Source organism: Tasmannia lanceolata, unplaced genomic scaffold, assembly GCF_043159265.1.
Source record: "Tasmannia lanceolata isolate RefF3 unplaced genomic scaffold, GAP_Taslan_0.1 ptg000008l, whole genome shotgun sequence".
NCBI lineage: Eukaryota > Viridiplantae > Streptophyta > Magnoliopsida > Canellales > Winteraceae > Tasmannia > Tasmannia lanceolata.
In genome coordinates, this window is record NW_027518685.1 from 10,850,451 (window position 1) to 10,868,686 (window position 18,236).

Genomic DNA, 18,236 nt, shown 5'->3' on the forward strand with positions numbered 1-18,236 from the left:
ACACTCGTCAGCAAACCCATGACTTTTATGCCTAAGAGCCAATGCCTCGGTGGGTGAAGAGCGTGAGCATGATCTTTCTTGTCAGCACTTTTCACTTTAATTTAATCTTATTTTCTAAGAGATATTCTAAACTAAAGGGCGCCCACGCAGAAATAGGGTGAAGGGGGCCCCATTGGCTTCAAGGGACCGTTATGCATTTAATGTACTTTGACTTTCAGCATTATAAATGCACCTCTGTTCCTTGCAGCCAATGGGGGCGCCCTTTCAACCCATTTCTACAAGGGCGCCCTTCAATTTAGAATACCTCATTTTCTAAAACTATTATAGCCGTTATATAATTAGAAATACTCATCTTTAACTTTAAAACCATTTGGGTCTAAGATTATTTAAAAATAATTTTTAGAAGTATCCAAAGAAGCCCTTCAGCTACGTGTCCATCTAGCAACATTCTGCTCTGTCTCCATTCTTCTGTAAGTTCAACCAGCTTTTAGGGCTCTTCCTTCTATCAAAAGTTTAGCCAGTCTGGCTATGGGTTGCAAGATATCATAGAAACAATAGATTTAATCCCGGCTTACCCATAAGAGGAAAAAAAAGAAGATTGTATAGACAACCTAACGTTACGTACAGATCTCAGATGATAGAAGATTTACTCACTAATTATAAAAATTTCAAAAGAATTCAATTCATGTAGTATCTAAAGTCTAAACAAACAGAGCTCTCTATCCATAATCTCTATACATACATTCACCAATCCAAAGATCTATGGAAATTGAATCTAAAAAATTCCCTTACTCGCTTCAATCAAATGAGAAACAATCATATAAACCGAGATTGGAACACTCGACGCGACAAGAACCATCATCCCAATAGCCAAGCTAGGCCGTGTGTTCATCAACAGGGTCTGAAGCAACCCAACTGCCTCACACACGTCTGAATCATAACACGTGTAATATCGCTTCTCCCAATCCATCCAATCATGAGGTGGCTCATAATTCCTCTCCACCATTTTCATCTCGTGAATGCGCTTTCGCAGCACGATCATGTCCTCATCCACTGATCGGCCCCCAAAATTCCGATCGTACGGATCACTTTTCACCGCGAAAACTCCGGTTTGTGGTCGAAATCTCTTCTTATGACAGAACCCAACTTTGCGGTTTGGAGTGGTGAGGGAGAATCGTTGAGGGAGAATAAGACAAGTTTCCATTGAGAGAGTTTACAAAGGGATGAAGGTGAAGGAGGAAGGGGTTTGTCGTTTTATAAGCTTTGGCAGAGATTGTTTAAGAGCTAAGCTAAGGTTGTGGCAAACCGTGTTGGATACCGCCACGTGTCTGCTTCCGCGTTTATTTCAGTTACATCCTGTTCGTAATGCGAGTGGGGGACACGCGTCCTCTTTTTTTAAAATATTGATTCCTTTACTTGCAAAACCGGGCTAGGTGCGGCTCCTTCTCCCAAAGCAAGGGCCTGTTTTTTTATCGGAAAAGATATTCTCCCGGAAAATAAGGAATTGGAATTCTAATCCGATTCCTATTCCTCCTTACTTAGAAACAGGATGTAAAAATATTTAGGCCATGTTCGGCAGCTAGGAACTTTTGTCCATGATAAATTAGTGTCCCCGGTGAGAGATGGGTAGGGCGGGCGGATGGGTGGGAGGGAGAAGGAGAAAGATTTGAGAGGACGATTGAGATGAGGGGGAAGTGGCTAAAAATTAGGAAAAAGTCGATCCAATTTTGAGTAGAGTTTTTTTTTTTCCTAAAATTTAACCACCTCTTACCACTTGGAGACCAGTTTCCTGATTTTTGTTTCCTGTTTTTTAGCAATTTCACCTGCCCTTACCCACCTCTCGACACTTGTTTAACATGAAAAAAAAATAAAAAATTATGATAGCTAAATGTGCCCTTAATTCAAAAAAAAAAATCCTACCCAAGGCAAAATCAGAGTACCACATATTGGGGTGGGAAATAAGACTCCAACATTTTTTTCTATTTAATTTCACTTCGGTCACATTTCCGCCCTTTCATTTCATTCATCTTTTTGAACCAATTCCGGTAATCCAAAAAAAAAAAGAGAAAAAAAAAATTATCTTTTTTCAAATTTTAAAAATATTTTTACTATTCTAAACTGTCTAAACTGTTTTTGAAAAGATTGAAAATATATTTCAAAAAATGAAGAAACAATCAACGCATCAAACAATAAGCAGTCATGGGTAGAGGAGGAAAATAAAAGAAAAAAGAAGAGAGAAGGGAAGAAAACGAATGGATATGAAGAAAACGTTTGTGCGTTTCTTGAAGAAGAGAAAATGGAGGAAAAGAATAACACACGAAATTGTAAATAAAAATGTTTTTTAGAAACTTAAAGAGGAGAAGAGGAATTAAAGAGAGGAGATTAAAGTCTATAAGAGAAAGCTTCGGCCTGCCTTGCCTGCGTCCCATTTTTCTAACTCTCTATGTTTCTTACTTTGATTATGTCAGTCACCATACCAATTTGTCTGAACACGTCAATAATTAGTTATCACAAGAATTAGATTAGTAGTACAAATTAGTCAAGATTTGCATAATGGAAGTTGACATTTGCTAATAATGTCAAGTCAAAAATGGCATCCTTCAAAAGCCTCACATGGTGCATCTCATTTGGATGTTGTTATAGCAATTATTAGTGTAAGACTCCTAGATGAAGAGTATAAGTGCTTCTTATCATATTTTAACATTGATTTGAAGTTGATAAGAAATATGTTCTACGTTTGGTTGCCGGAATTTTTTTGATTCTCAGGACTTCTATGGAATTTCTGCAGGAAACCCACGTATGGTTGGTGGGCCCAAAATAATCCCAAGAACCAAAATAACCCCGCACGAAACCCTAGGAAAGAAAAAAATACTCCCAAGAACCAAAATAATCCCAGGAACCAAAAATAAGCTTGCAGAAGATTTTTTTTTCTTCCCAACAGTTCAAGCAACCAAACAAAGCAGGGGTATAGTCCGGTCAACCAAACATGGATTTTTATTTTACCAGGATACTTCCAGGGAGTTTTTTTTCCCACCAATCTCCCAGGAAGTTTTTTGTTCCACAAAAATCCCACGAACCAAAAAAATTCCGGCAACCAAACGGTGAAGAAGTCAAAAAAGAGCTATTAGCTAGGGCTCACTTGTTATCACATGCTAATTAAGAAGGCATCCTTACCTTATATGTTACAACCCCATGATAGATATCTTTCCATATGTTATTTTCCTCTCCTCAATCAGCTCCCTTTGTCTCATGATCTAGTATCTCCTATCTCTTTCCATACATGGAAGAGTAGAGTGCCATTATTGTAATAAGGGAATATGTTACCCCACCCCCCACCCCCCCCCCCCCCCCCCCCCCTCTCCACACACAATTTTTTAACTCTTTTACACACAACTCGTTGTTTTATTTTTTTATTCATTTTAGAAAAATCAATATGAAGACACGTTTGTGTTATGATTGTGTCTCAAATAGTCATCTTAATAGATTTCTACTAACAAGACGATCTCCTTCAAAAATAGTTGGATAAGTCGGAAAGGGCTGTTAAAAAGCTTCCTAACACTGGCATGTCTTCCCAACAGCTCTATTTATTTCTGCAGGCACATTGATGTGATTGTTATCATCATATTATAATTTTTAAGAGTTAAAATAGATGTAAATGATATTTTTACCCTCTTCTTTTGACCTTTCTTGTAGATGAAGAAAAAGACAAACTAAAGGAGGCGGAAATGCAACTCTTTCCCAAAAAAAAAAAAAAATAGACAAAGAAGAGGTGAAAAATATGATTTCCCAACATTGAACTATAGTCAAGGAAAATTATAAGGAGACACAACTAGCAAGCCATCCTTTGGCTTTCCAAGGTTACTGTTTGTGCATCCTCCCTATAATCAACGTTGTCACACTCTTTTTATTTTGGATTTTGAGAATGATTGTTAGTCCAAAACCGATTGTTGGACTTAACTTTGAGTCCAGTAACCGGTTTTGGACTCACACCCTGTTCGTTTAAGATTTTGAGAATTGATGTGTGTTAGGAATAAATTTTCTTATTTAGATGCTTTCCTTATTTATGTTATTGCTATCTTATATTAGGTTCCCTTATTTTCTTTTTCATATTCTGCTAATATATGTTTCCTTATTTCGCTTTCCATAATTTCTATATAATGTAGATGCCGTATGGCTTTTGGGCAAGGAATGAATAATCAAATTAAGTGCAATTTGCATATTGGACGCCAAGTTTCCTCGAATCAACTCAATCTTTCCCTTTTTCTATCATCTTCTTCCATATTTTCTTTTCTGATAGAACGTGTTCTATCAACTTGGTATTAGAGCACTTTCCTAGTGCATGGTGCTGCAGAAAAAGTTTTTTGGCATCACCGAAGCAGTTTACTGGTGGATGCCTCTTACTCGCTGTCAAAAGAACAAGATTAGTATCAAAGATTTGAAGGCGTATTCTATGGCTACATGAAATAATAATGGTTTGTCCTTAGAAGCAAAGTTGGAACCGAAGTTTAATTAGAGATTCCAAGTTTTCGAAGATAAATAAGGGAAATGTTTAGAGAATTGGTCTCTCAAAATTCCAATCCTCCGCAGGTGATGGCACCGTTTTTGGTGTGAAGTTAGAGGAGCTTCTAAGCGAAGAGTTCAGCGAGAGCACCGTCGAGAAGGCTTACACAATAAAAAAGAACAGACGAAATAGAAAAAAGAGAGAAAGAAATCAGATCGAAGAAAAAGCCAAAAAGCCACAAAAGAAAGTGGTTAATGATTATCGCTTTCTCAAATCCAACAACGTCGACACCGAAAAATTTGTCATGCCTCTCTACCTTTTCAACGCCATAGAAAAGATCCTCACCTGAAACTATCCGTGAATCAATCTAAAAAAATACACCAAAGAAGCTTTGATGAACGGGATAATGGGATCGGTTTGCAATTGGAGTGGCCTCGACCCTTGATGATGGTTACTAATTACAAGACAAAGAGAAGGCAAGAAGGAGGGAGCAAGAAAAAAGAAAGGGAGACTAGAGAAGAAATTCGAAAATTTTTACACAAGATTAATCTCCAACCTTGGGGACAAGGTTGAAATTAAGGGCGGGGGAATGTTAGGAATAAATTTTCCTATTTAGATGCTTTCCTTATTTATGTTATTGCTATCTTATATTAGGTTTTCTTATTTTCTATTTCTTATTCTGCTGATTCTATTTCCATATTTTCTTTCCCTAATTTTTATATAATGTAGATGTCGTATGGCTTTTGAGCCAGGGATAATCAAATTAAGTGCAGTTTGCATATTGGAGGTCGAGTTTCCTCGAATTAACTCATTGGAGGCCTGAGTGTCCTCAAATTAACTCATTCTATCATCTTCTTCTTCTTTTTCTCTTCTGATAGAACGGTGTTCTATCAACTTGGTATCAAAGCACTTTCCTAGTGCATAGTGCTGCAGAAAGAGTTTTCTGGCATCACCGACGTCCAAATCTATTCCACGGCGGATGCCTTGAAAGCTGAAATCAGAAAAGAACTCGATGCGGTTTATCAGGCACGGCTCAACAACATTGGGATGCAGTTGCAAAAGATCATGAATCTTCTTCTGCAAACACGACCGTCACCTGGTGTGAAGTTATGAGAGCCTCTAAGTAAAAAGTTCAGCGAGATCGCCGTCGAGAAGGCTTACACGATAAAAAGAAAAGACGAAACAGAAAAAAGAAAGAAACAAATCCGATTAAAAAAAAGAGCAAAAAAGCCACAAAAGAAAAGGGTTAATGATTATCAACGTTCTTGAGTCCGACAACGTCGATGCCAAAAAATTTGTCATGCCTCTCAACCTTTCCAACGCCATAGAAAGGATCCCCACCTGAAACCATTCGTGAATAAATCTAAAAAAATACATCAAAGAAGCTTTGATGAACAGCAATTGGAGTGGCCTCAACTCTTGATGATAGCAGGCAAAATCGTGACTAATTACAAGACAAATAAAAGGCAAGGAGGAGGGAGAAAGAAAAAAAAAAAGAAGAGAGAAGAAATTTGGAAAGTTCGCAAGATCAATCTCCAACCTTGGGGACAAGGTTGAAATCAAGGGCGGAGGAATGTTATGAATAAATTTTCTTATTCAGATGCTTTCCTTATTTATGTTATTGCTATCTTATATTAGGTTTCCTTATCTTCTTTTTCATATTCTGCTAATATATGTTTCCTTATTTTGCTTTCCCTAATTTTTATATAATGTAGATGCCGTATGGCTTTTGGGCAAAGAATGAATAATCAAATTAAGTGCAATTTGCATATTGGAGGCTGAGTTTCCTCGAATTAACTCATTGGAGGCCTGAGTTTTCTCGAATTAACTCAATCTTTCCCTTTTTCTATCATCTTCTTTCTTATATATTTTCTTTTCTAATAGAACGGTGTTCTATCAACTTGGTATCAGAGCACTTTCCTAGTGCATGTTGCTGCAGAAAGAGTTTTCTGGCATCACCGGCGTCCAAATCTATTCCTAACAATGTGTTTGTCCAAAACTGATTGTTGGACTTTGACTCACAATAGGTTCTCAAATATCCAAAACAGGCAAGGCCTTAAATGTAAATTTGAGACCAATAATCCATTCTGGACTCACAATCGGTTCTGAAAATCCAAAACAAACAGGGCCTAATTAAATAATGTCATGAAGAACCATGATCTCCCTTTACTTTGCATGATCAGAACCTCTCCTTTTGTAGGGACCTCCATGAAAGGGTCACTGAACGAAAACTGGCCACAATGTAAAACTCCAATCATTTGATTACTGATCTACAAATCAACGGTTAAAAATTAATCAGCGTTAGACATCTAAGCGAGGATTAAGCAACAAACCAGATTGTGCCATTCCTAAAAAAAAAAAAAAAAAAAAAACAACAAACCAGATTGAAGGGAGCATAGATGTTCTTTTACTAAACAATCCTAACCATTCAACCAGAGAACATGAGTACAGATGTGCTGCTCAATTCTCTCATAAACGTCCATCCACAGGCTATGGATCAAGTGGTCAGGATTATCCGATCAAAGAGAATTTCATCCTATAACATCTAATTGGCGGGCCCCTTCGAGATGATATAGTCCAAATGATGCCAGTGTTAGATAGACGTGCACGTAATGAATGGAAGTGCAACAGCAGCTTGATTAAAGAGCATGACTTTTAAGCTTTTGGAAAGCATTGCGTGTGGAAAATTCCAAGAAATGCCATGGAAGATAAGATAAGAAGCTTCCCATTGGCACAGCTGACTAAATATTATTGTTTTCTTTCTATTGTTTATCTTGGCTTCCATGAATAAACAATTGTAATGTGAATCCAGCTTTCTAACTGCTGTTTTACGTTTTAGTTTTAGCATGTATCAAATAAAATAGGAGGTCGTTTTCCATCTTGTGGAGCAGACCGTTTTTCATTGATTGTGATCCATACCATACAATTTCCTGGCCCCCACAGAATCTACGGTGAACGAGCGGTGGCTGAGAATTGCACCTGAGGAATGGCCATAACTATTCGATCAATGGGTTTTTAACCATTGGTTGAGCCATAAGGGCATCAATCAGATGGCCAAGAATGTTTCATAGTTGAGTGTTTTTGGGTGTGGGCCATTTATAATGGATGATTTTGATACACAGTGGGCCCCACCAATAATGTGCTTTGGGCAGCATCAACGAGATTGTGGGACCTACACACAAAAGAAGAGCTTGGAGGGCTCTTCTTCAAGGTGAATTGAGAGCAGATCTACAAAGACAGTCAGCACCAAACAAAGGAGGGCTCTTCCTTTTACCCGTATGTATCGCTTTTCCTTCTTAGGCCCTGTTTGTTTGGGATTGTGGAAGCTGCTTGTGGCAGCCGATTGTGATTACTGGACCCAAAATTACATTAAGTTTGAGTCCAATAATCACAATCAGCTGCCACAATTGACTGAGTATAGTTGATGCGGGACATTGATTTGCTAACTATTTTTTCTTAGCACTCTCCATTTACGTGCATTTTTATTTTATTTTATTTTGCATAGTATAGTTGAAGCCCAACAAAATTTATCATATTAGTTACTCGTTTTTCAATTAGTGCTACCAAATCCCTTGTAAAATTTTACCGAATGAAAAATTAACATTACATAGTAATTGTTTTAAAACATTTTAAATCCAAGTAGAGATTGTCTTGTACGGGTTGTGTGGGTGAAGCCTTATGCCTCCTTTCAGCTCTAGGCAATCTTTGTTGCCTTAACAATTTACAGCTTGTTAGAAAATTTGAACTTGGTGATCTCTACTTCACTATGTTTACCTGTAGTTACGATTGATCCAACCGAGTGAGGTATTGCAAGAAGAGTAGCTAAACGAACACAAATGGGAAAGAAACAGACCTTGAGATATTATATTATATCCGTTGTAGTCCCTGCAATTTTGCCAATGCAACCACAGTGCCAGGATACAAACTGGGCACTAGGAATGTTGAAGAGGGTACTTCCATTCATTCCTTTCAATAGGGCCTTCCAGAAAGAGCCCTTCAAAAAACAGGTCCAAGCGACTCATACACAATTAGGGCTGGCAATTAAACTCGCGAATGAGGAGATCCGCCCCACCACGCCCGATCGAGGCGGGGATCCTCGATTCAAGTGGGGGCGAGGATTGAAAAATTCCCCGAAGCAGGTGGGCAGGTATTGCCCTGCCCCGCCCCGTTATCCCAATACAAAATTGAATTTTCCGCTAATAAATTTGGGTTTGCCGCTTTTAATTTGCATAGCCACACTTGCCATCGAGCAAATTTCCTCAGGTATTCTTAAATTTTCCCTAATATCTTTTTCAAATGCATTTTTCAGTAGAATTTTTCAATTAAAAAATCCATCAAACACGTTTCACCGTAGCGTGCGGGGCGGGGATGGGGATTAGATTTTCCCCACGGGGTGGGACGGGGATTCCCTGCCATTCCCGGAACAGGGACGACGGGAATTTTTCCTCAAGGCAGAGACAGGGACGGGGAATGCAACATCCGGCCCCGCCCCGTTGCCACCCCTATCCACAATCTTAGGTAACTGGTTCTGAAAGAGTGGGCTTGCAAAAGCATTGACAACAATTCAATAGCTCTGCCAAGTCATCTAAATGCTACCCTCAAGCCCAATGCACTGGTTCAATAATTTTCCCCTGCCCAGACTCAACCCCATTTTCAAAAATTGATACCTGATGGAAAGATGACCTCTCTACTTGTAAACCATATGAGAAGCTATATTGTTTGCTTCTCATATTACCATCTCCTAAATTGTCAAAATAGAAAAGAAACAACTTACTATGAAATGGTTAAAACTTCATCAAACCATTTCATTGATGTTTACCATTCAAAAAAAATGTCATTGATGCACGTTTCCACTCCTACAAAACCTCCCAAGAAACCAGCTTGGTTGGTTCTAGCTAAAAAAAAACATTTCATTGATGCAAATTTGCACTCCTATATTTCTGTCTATTGAGGGCTATGCAATCATCATCCCAAACAAACTTCGTTAAAACCAGATATATTTTTTTTGGAATGGTAAAACCAGCTAAAATATTACTCCATAACTGCAACAATGAATATAAAATGAACCAAAAGGCTTTCTCTAGATTCATGCTGCAAAGACAAAGCCAATCTATTCAGGATGGTGTTATTTTAGCGACAAAGTACACGAACACAAAGATATGACAAACCAAAAACTAAGCAACTAAAAGTGTCAAATATATAATAAACCAAAAAAATCAAAGCCAACCCATGTGCCTTCTAAAATCCAAAATCAGCAAAAAGATTAAACAAAATCCTACATGATCCTCCCAGGAAGAAAAACTCGAAATAAATGTACCTACTTGGGAAAACATCTTAATAACGGCCAATACCCCAGACCCTAATGGCACCATCTGTGTAACCAGTAAACAAGGTGCTTCCATCAGAGCTCCAACTCAAGCTTGTACAGTACACCATCTGCAACAACAGTTAGGAAGAGATAATTAAAAGCTTTTCTTACACATTTTTTTTTTGAAAGAAGAGCTTTTCTTACACATCTAGTTAAAGCTTCCAAGTTATGAAATAATCAAAAAATATATGTTTGAAACTAAACAAATGCAATATAGTAGTGTTAACCATAACAAACTAGTGGCTCACACAGCTATCCTATCAAGAAATATAGGTCTTCATTTCCAGCTACTATTGCAATGTAGACGATGTGGCCACAAGTTCAGTAGTAGTTTTTTTTTCTTTTTTTTGGAAATGCCAGTTCAGTAGTATTTACCCCAGATATTAAAAACAACCACTTCACAAATCTGAATGCATTAGCCATAAGCTGAAGTAAGCAGTCCGTAGTCCTAAAAGATTTCACATGACCTGTTATGAATGCTATGTCATGTATGAGGTCAATCTTTGGTTATTGGAATTCCAAACGCCCTCTATAGAGACTAGGGATACTGAGTTCTGGCTGGTTTCCAAGATATGACCACCACACCAACATATGTGGAATATAATCAAATGATTCAAATAGAAAGTGCATATATAAGATGAGAGATGACACTATATCCAGTTTCCCGTACAGAAAAATGGAAGCTGACATTCAGATGTAAGGGTTCAGTAAATAACTGCAGAATTATACTCACAAGATCAATGCGTTCACCCTGTTCCCAAGATATCAGAGGTCACCACAATTCAAGAATCTAGTCTGTTATTTGTGATAATCTTCACAGAAAATTAACTGCAGTATTGTCGTCTGATCAAAACACGCGGATATTAATCCCAGCAAAAATGGCCCTGAAGTTTGTACCTACCATGCTGCGAAACCCACAACTCTACACTGGTTGAGTGTGATGTCAAATTGTCAACAAAACCAAGAACCACTACCACCAGAGCTCCCATTACATAGGGAAATTTGAGGCCCTTTTCGGAGTCGTGAAACAGATCAGTTACTGAAAGGTTTCTCATTACAGGCCAATAGTTTATTATGAGGCACAAAAAACCCCGAGGTTCCCAGCTGCATAAAAGAAAAGGTGAGACTGGACTCCCGTAATCAGAAACATCATGCAACTCCATAATTGTCTTGCTGCTTCTAGGCACGCCCGATTGTGCCTCTGCAGATCACTACCAAGATGCCTATTAAGCCAATTAAACTGAAAGCATCAGAACCACAAGACTGACATTTGCCATATCAGAGATATCATGTTGATTCGCCCTGATCCGAGTCATCAAATGAACTTGTCATTCTTATTGGAGGGAGAGAGAGAGGGGTCGTCTATTCTTGTGGTCTGCAATTCTAATCTAGCCATCCCATATGACCAAAAGGCCGAATGCGGCCTATTCTTCACTACACCAAGCATTAGCTACCTATTCTTGTCGCTTCTAGTAAAATATGCATTATTCAGAAGAAGAAAATATGTCTTGCCAATTTTTATCTGGTGTCAAAGAATCTCATCAAAACTATACCACAAACATCCATGCTCACAAGTCTCATCTCTCTCTCTCATAAATGTGTGTTATATTTGCAATTAATGCTAGCCATCAGTATCGATCTCTCTCTTATCTCATTATATGAATACTTTTTTCTTAAATCATAGCACACAAGGTTTTAAATTTCGATCGAAATCCGAAATTTCGGACTGAAATTTCAGGTTTTGGTCGAAAGTGAAACCGAAATGAGTTGAAGTCAAAACGTTATCGATCCCCGAAATTTAAGGAATATCCCTAAAAAATCCGAAGGATATTCATTATTTAATATTATCGCCGAAATTTTGTACGGGATAAAATATTACTTTATTCTATTTGGACGGATTTAGAACGAAATTTCGAAATTTCGGTTTCGGTGAGGAACGAAACGCATTCTGAAACCGAAATTTAAAACCTTGATAGCACATCGTTATTGATGAGACCTAGGCTAATACAAGCCCTTGGGTCAAACCCATCAAAGCCTAGGATTTGTGTTTGAAATAGTCATGTGATGAGAAGTTGTTGCAAAGCACATCTTGTTTCCAAACGGAATCACCCCCCTCCTGGTTGTTTAAAGTTAAATATTGATGGGTCGATCCTGGTGTATTCAAGTGGTGGTCTCCTAAGTAACTGAGAGTGAAGCGACAATGGCTTTTTTGTTGCTATATGTGTGAAAAAATCCAAGAGGCGGAGGTTCAGGCACTGCTTAGCATGATTCTTATTGTTGACATATATATTATGGATATGCTTATTGTTGAGGGTGATTCCCTTAACGTGATTCGGTGGGTTAGAGATTGGTCCCGCTACCCTTGAGGGGGGGGGGGGGGGGGGTGTTTAAGATTTTCGACTAGCTCCCCATTTGAGGATCTTCCATTTACCTTATCATGCTCCTTGTTTCTTTTTTAATTTCCTTTCTGGTGCAGTGTGGTGATCACCTCGGTCAAGTTCCTTTATTAAAACTTTTTCTGTTCGTTGTTTCTTTTTCTTTTTTTCTTTTTGGTGCCGTGTTGTGATATCCTCGGTCATGTTCCTGTTCGATAATAATAATAATAATGAGGATGATGATGATGGAATTAGGTGTTAGTGGCAGATTAATCAGTGTTTCAAAACTCAAGCTTGGACAACAACTCGGCCATTGTAAGAGGGAGCTGACTCGGGCAAGAAAATTATTAATGCAGTCAATTTTCCATTAGCTCGTGAGTGACATGAGCTTTGATTGACTTGGTAGGGTAAAACTTGGACAAGAGCTTGGCCAAGGGAGAAGGGAGTCGACTCGGGCAAGTCAACAATTGATTTGGGAAGTATTTTAACACTGCATTAAATACAAAGGAAAAGGATTAGAAATGCATTTATGAGCAATAAGCATAAATGAGAAGGGTTGTTTGGGCCTTTTAGGAAGATTCTTTGATATTAAATGATATTTGGTGAAATGAGGTCATTTTGATAATCCATGCTTGTCGAGCAAATAGGGCAAGTCCTCCCTTTTGGTTGTTGATTGGATGGCTAGAATTGTTGTTTCATTGATTCAAATTACTCAGCCAACATGATCCAGTAGAATTGTGCTTGAAATAACTAAAGGCTAAGATTTATGCTTGAACTAATCATGTGATGAAATAAGAGAGATAGATGATGATAGCTAAATGCAAATGAAAAGGATAAGATTTGCATTCGTGAGGCAGAGGAGATGAGACCTATAAGCTCCGGTCTAAAGGTGTTTGGGGGTATAGTTGATTGGGAAGTTAGAACATGTAGTTTGGGACTTTTGAGAAAATTCTTCAACATAAAATGATAATTGGCAAAAAGACGGGGCATTTTAGTATTCCATGCTTGCCATATGAGGCAACAGGTTGAGTCCTTTTATGAATGGTCAAATAGGGGCAAATTGATGTAATGTCTCTAGTCAGAGGAATGTGCATCTAGTGGGTCCTATGATGCTTATAGTTTGATTGGTGTCTCGACCTTGAATTAAGCCTATTAGGTGCTTTATAGGTCAAAAAATGTGCTTGTGATAGTGACAACAAGTGTTTCCTTAGAGTATGGTGGGAACCCGTGTTTCAAAATGTGAATACGGGTCAAAATGCAGCCAAAGAAAATCCTAGTTGGCTCGACGTAGCGCAGCCGAGCAATCGGTTAATGCGGCCGAGTACTTGGTTGACACAGTCGAGTATTTGAGAGAGTCAAAAGGAGTTTTAATTGATTTTGTAGGGCAAAATGTGGACTCGGACAAGAACGCGGACAAGGTAAAAGGAGTCGACTCAGGTGAGTCACCGATGATGCAGGGGAGTTTTGAAAAATTGAAACTATCATGGGAAATTGGGAACCACCACTCCTGCATGCAGAATCTGAACCCATAGCCAAGTGGCAAAATGGGGAGTCTATTCTACATCACTAAAGCAATGTGTATGGGTTGAGAATTTTAGCTACCAATGAATATTGAGACATGAAAGAACCTCGCAGCCGCTAAATGTTTTTTTACAAATACACGAGCAACTAAATCTTGGAACGAATTGATGGAATCAATCGGCAAACACCAACTACCACTAAAATAAAGCAAACCAAACAAATGAAAATTTAAGAGAAACATCAATCTTAGAGCCCACATCATTGACACCATTGGCCACTAAAACACAAACCTTCTTCTGAACCCATCAGCTATAAATCTTTTTCTAGAAAAACAATAGAAAGGGGAGAAAAAATTTTATGGAGAACATATTTTCTGCCCTTAAATCTTGTGATTTTATAAGTAAATTTCTAGAAATTTTCTCCTACATCAAAAGGCAAAACATGAGCATAGCCTGATCGAAAACAACAGACATTCCCCTCTCTCAACATGCAATAAGTTTTCTAATAAGAGTACATAAGATTAAAGGGCAATGATTCAGTGAAACTTTCTTGGTGTAAGTCCCAGAGAAGCAGGATTCGTTTCTGGAGTTGGGGATTCGCGAATCCGAACCGTGATTCGATTCGATTCCCCGATTCTGGGGAACCCTGATTCCCAATTTTGGGAACTCCGATTCCCAATTTTGGGAACCCCGATTCCCACTTTATAGGAACCCCGATTCCCAAGCGAATCCCTGCGAATCCCAACTCCCCACGACTCTCAACGATTCCCCGGCAAATCCCCGACGAATCCCCGTCGACTTTCTGGCAAACCCACGATTCCCGCTTCCCACCATCCCAGGAGCCTTCGATTCCCGCTTTCGATTCCCGCCTTGGCAACCTTGGTAAGTCCACAATGTTGGAATCTTGTTAAAACTGACCAAAATCGGAAGAGGATAGACATTCAGTCTAATTGAACTACCACCCAAGAAAGGTCAAAGCAAGTGGGCACAATTCCTATTACTATCCTGCCATGATCACAGGGTGATACATTTGCTCATAGCAAACAGAGGGGTCATTTCCAACAAATATATGGTCATTTCTATTTAGCATTTAGTGTTAAGAATGAAAACCTATCCTATGAGCCATCTTAACCACACAAATGTACACATGACAATGTATGCAGTGATCTCAACTCCTTCGATATAGCCAATAATCAAATTGAAGGATCACTATCCTTTGTGTTCCACATGTGCAAAGGAAAAAACCGCCAAACTATATAAACATGTGTGTGTGTGTAGAAATCCCCTTTCCCGCTCAATTCAAGTGGGAAAGAAAGTTCAAGGCAAAAATTTGACACACATTTCTAATTTTTGGGGATTTTACTCTTCCAAAATGCACATACATTTCACAAATCAATAACTAAATATGATGATCAAGTAAAATAGCTTCTGAAAAACAACAAAGTAGCCAAGTGGCTACCATACTATGTAATGAGGAAAGACCAGATGAGAAAAAACACAACAAGTGTTTGGTTAACCTACATCAAAATAAAAAACAATCTGCACATTCTTATCTCATGATCAAAGGATTTGTTCCAAATATCTATTTTAATAATCCTTGAAATGCGCACATCTAACCATGGAGATTGAAAACAAAAGCTCCACAAACGACACCACTCATGTCTGATCTAATGACTATCATTCATAGATCATATGAACCAAGACAACAAATAACCCCAATTCATAGATCATAGATGATAAAATAAAATAAAAAAGTGATTAAGCATGCCTGTATTTTCATACTGGAAACAAAAATATATAAAAATCATCCTGTTTAAATGTAACAAATAATAACAGCAGAAAAACATTTAACTAAAAAGCTATTGTGATATACCACCAATGTCAAATACAAACCAAACCCAACAGAATATATGAAAGGTTTTAATATTAGACAAATCTATCATAAATCAAACCAACAACATAGGAACCAAAATAGAGCCAAACCACAAGGACAAGAATAATAAAATTCCATCACCCAAAATCCCATTTACTTCAACCATACGAAACATATAAAAACTAAGCAAACAATTCATAACCCTAACCCTAGATCCCAATAAAACCCAGAAACCAGACCATAGTACAGTAGTTATAGTTACCTGATTCTTCCCAGCTTGACTCGCTTCGGGCTTGAGATCCTGCACAACACTCTTACTCTCCAGATCCCAAATCTTAACACTCTCCTGCGTCGCAGCGCAAAGCCAGTACCTATTAGGACTAAAACACAGAGCATGAATAATCCCCCCAGCATCAAGCGAATAAAGCCTCTTCCCTTCAGCCAAATCCCACAAAAGAGTCACCCCATCTTTCCCTCCACTAGCACAAAGTGATCCATCAGGTGAAACCGCAACAGTATTCACATACCCACCATGCCCAGCCAAAGTACACCTCAACTTACAATTACTCAAATTCCAAACCTTCACCGTCCGATCCCAAGACCCAGAAACAATCGTCGGCTGAAAAGTATTAGGGCTAAATCGAACACAACTAACCCAATTACTATGACTATCACCATCCTGGATAGTGTACTTACATTCACCTAACGTGTTCCATAGCTTGATCGTGCGGTCACGAGAGGCCGAGACGATCTGACGGTTGTCGATGGAGAAGGCAACGGAGAGGACGTCTTTGGTATGGCCCACAAAGCGGCGGGTGGTGGCCCCGGTGTTGAGGTCCCAGAGACGGAGTTCGGAGTCCCAGGATCCGGAGAGAGCGAATTGGCCGTCGGATGAGAGAACGACGTCTTGGACGAAGTGAGAGTGGCCTGTTAGGCGGCGACGAGGGACCCCGTATGTGCCTTCTTCTTTGGTGAGAGTCCAGACTAGGACTGATTTGTCACGGGATGAGGAGACGATCATGTCTGAGTTGTCGATTGGGGCTGCGATGGCTGTGACTACGTCTGAGTGGCCTTTCATTGTGCCTCGGAGGACTAGGGATTCGGCCATTGTTGTGGTGGAGAGGGGAGACTCTGGTTTCGGGATGGAGGTTAGGGCTTGGGAAGGGTTGAGTTGATGGGCTAGTAAGTATAATATATGGGATGTATGGGATGCGAAGATGGAGGGATTCTAGGGTTTTGGGGTATGTTGGGGATTATATTTTTGTGAACGGGTATAAGTGTAAAAGTATTACATCATTAATGGGCCGAGCTATTTTCTTTACTTTTTTCTAATCGCCATGGGCGGGCTGATTATGTGGACGCAATAGTCAGTTTGGTTGCGTAAAATTTAAAACCTAGGAAGTTTTTAGTAAGATTTTCATCCCATCCTATGTTTGGTTGCCTTTTAGCACTAGAATTCTTTTAATCCCACTCTTGTAATGATTGCTTATGAGTATGACATAGACTCAATTTTAGAAATTGTAAGGAGAAAAAAAAACTTAGCAAATCCCGTTGACTTCACTGCTGTGATTAAAAAGCACAGAGGATAAAAAATTTACTGGCAACCAAACAATGTTATGGGCTGGGTAAAAGCAAATCTTGGAGGTGTCTTAAGTTTTAACTTTCTAATGACCGTGGGCCAGGTTGATTTTGTGGACGCGTTAGGGGTTTATGTATACAATGTTAATGGGTTGGACAAAAACAGCATTGTTAAAATATTGAAAACTCAACTCAACTCGACTCGACTCAATTAAGCCTTTGTCCCAAGGGGTCGGGTAATGAATCCTTTAGAAACAGGATTGATTTCATAGAAAATTGGCAAAGTTTACCGCCGGATGCCAACCTGACGCTTGGGACAGACTGTGAAAAACACAGGCGGAGTTGTTAAAATATTAAAAACTACTAAAAAACCTTTTGGGGTCAAGTAAACGTGAACAATCTGTTTATCCAAGCTGAGACACTAGGTCCAACCAATTATGCAGTGTTTGGCAACCATGAGGACTTATTCCATGGAGTTATTAATTGGCCCAAATTTGGAAGGGGGTATAGAATAAAGGAGAGGGAGAGACTTGATTGGGCAGGGTAGAGAATGAAGAAAATCTCTATTTAGAATGGGTTTTTCATTTTCCTGATTTGTAGGTGCTTTTCATGCTCATGGAATATTTTTTCACAGTGACGAGGGGCCTTGTTTGGATTGCTGGATTTTTTATCTCTAAAACTTCATGCTTTCCAATTGTTTGATTACTTGTGAAAAAGTGACTTTAACCATCGTTTTTTTTATAGGAACTTTAACCATCGTTGTTCAAGTTTTAACTTATAATGAGAGTTTTATATGGTGCCTGAGCATGACGTACAGTGCGGGGTGCCCTTGATATTTGGTCCAACAGCAGGCCAGCCTAATTTTTAAGAGGCTGGGCTGCTGTTGGATCAAGTTTGATCAGATATCAAGGGATGTGCTTTTAAGCCTGCACGGGCACCATATAATTTCTCTTATCATGATATCCCTGAGAAATTAAAAAAAAACCTAAGAAAAGTTTTCCTCAAGAAATACTTTTCCTGC

At 38.9% G+C, this 18,236-nt stretch overlaps 2 protein-coding genes across 2 annotated transcripts; both read right to left on the minus strand.

The window, feature by feature from the left end:
* Positions 1 to 657: 657 nt before the first annotated feature.
* Positions 658 to 1,259, minus strand: LOC143882796 (uncharacterized). Its single transcript, XM_077386210.1, has one exon. The coding sequence runs from the start codon at positions 1,202 to 1,204 to the stop codon at positions 776 to 778; it is 429 nt and encodes a 142-aa protein (XP_077242325.1). The 5' UTR covers positions 1,205 to 1,259; the 3' UTR covers positions 658 to 775.
* Positions 1,260 to 9,586: 8,327 nt separating this feature from the next.
* On the minus strand, positions 9,587 to 16,858 carry LOC143884326 (small ribosomal subunit protein RACK1). Its single transcript, XM_077387838.1, has 2 exons — positions 15,900 to 16,858; positions 9,587 to 9,937 (listed from the first exon to the last, which is right to left on the minus strand). Exons 1-2 carry the CDS (start codon positions 16,743 to 16,745, stop codon positions 9,836 to 9,838), a joined length of 948 nt encoding a protein of 315 aa, XP_077243953.1. The 5' UTR covers positions 16,746 to 16,858; the 3' UTR covers positions 9,587 to 9,835.
* Positions 16,859 to 18,236: the final 1,378 nt, after the last annotated feature.

Coding starts and splice junctions, on each gene's coding strand:
- LOC143882796 (XM_077386210.1), bottom strand. CDS start 1,204: ATGGAAACTTGTCTTATTCTCCCTCAACGATTCTCCCTCACCACTCCA.
- LOC143884326 (XM_077387838.1), bottom strand. CDS start 16,745: ATGGCCGAATCCCTAGTCCTCCGAGGCACAATGAAAGGCCACTCAGAC. Junction 9,938..15,899: donor GTCAAGCTGGGAAGAATCAG/GTAACTATAACT, acceptor CTGTTGTTGCAG/ATGGTGTACTGTACAAGCTT.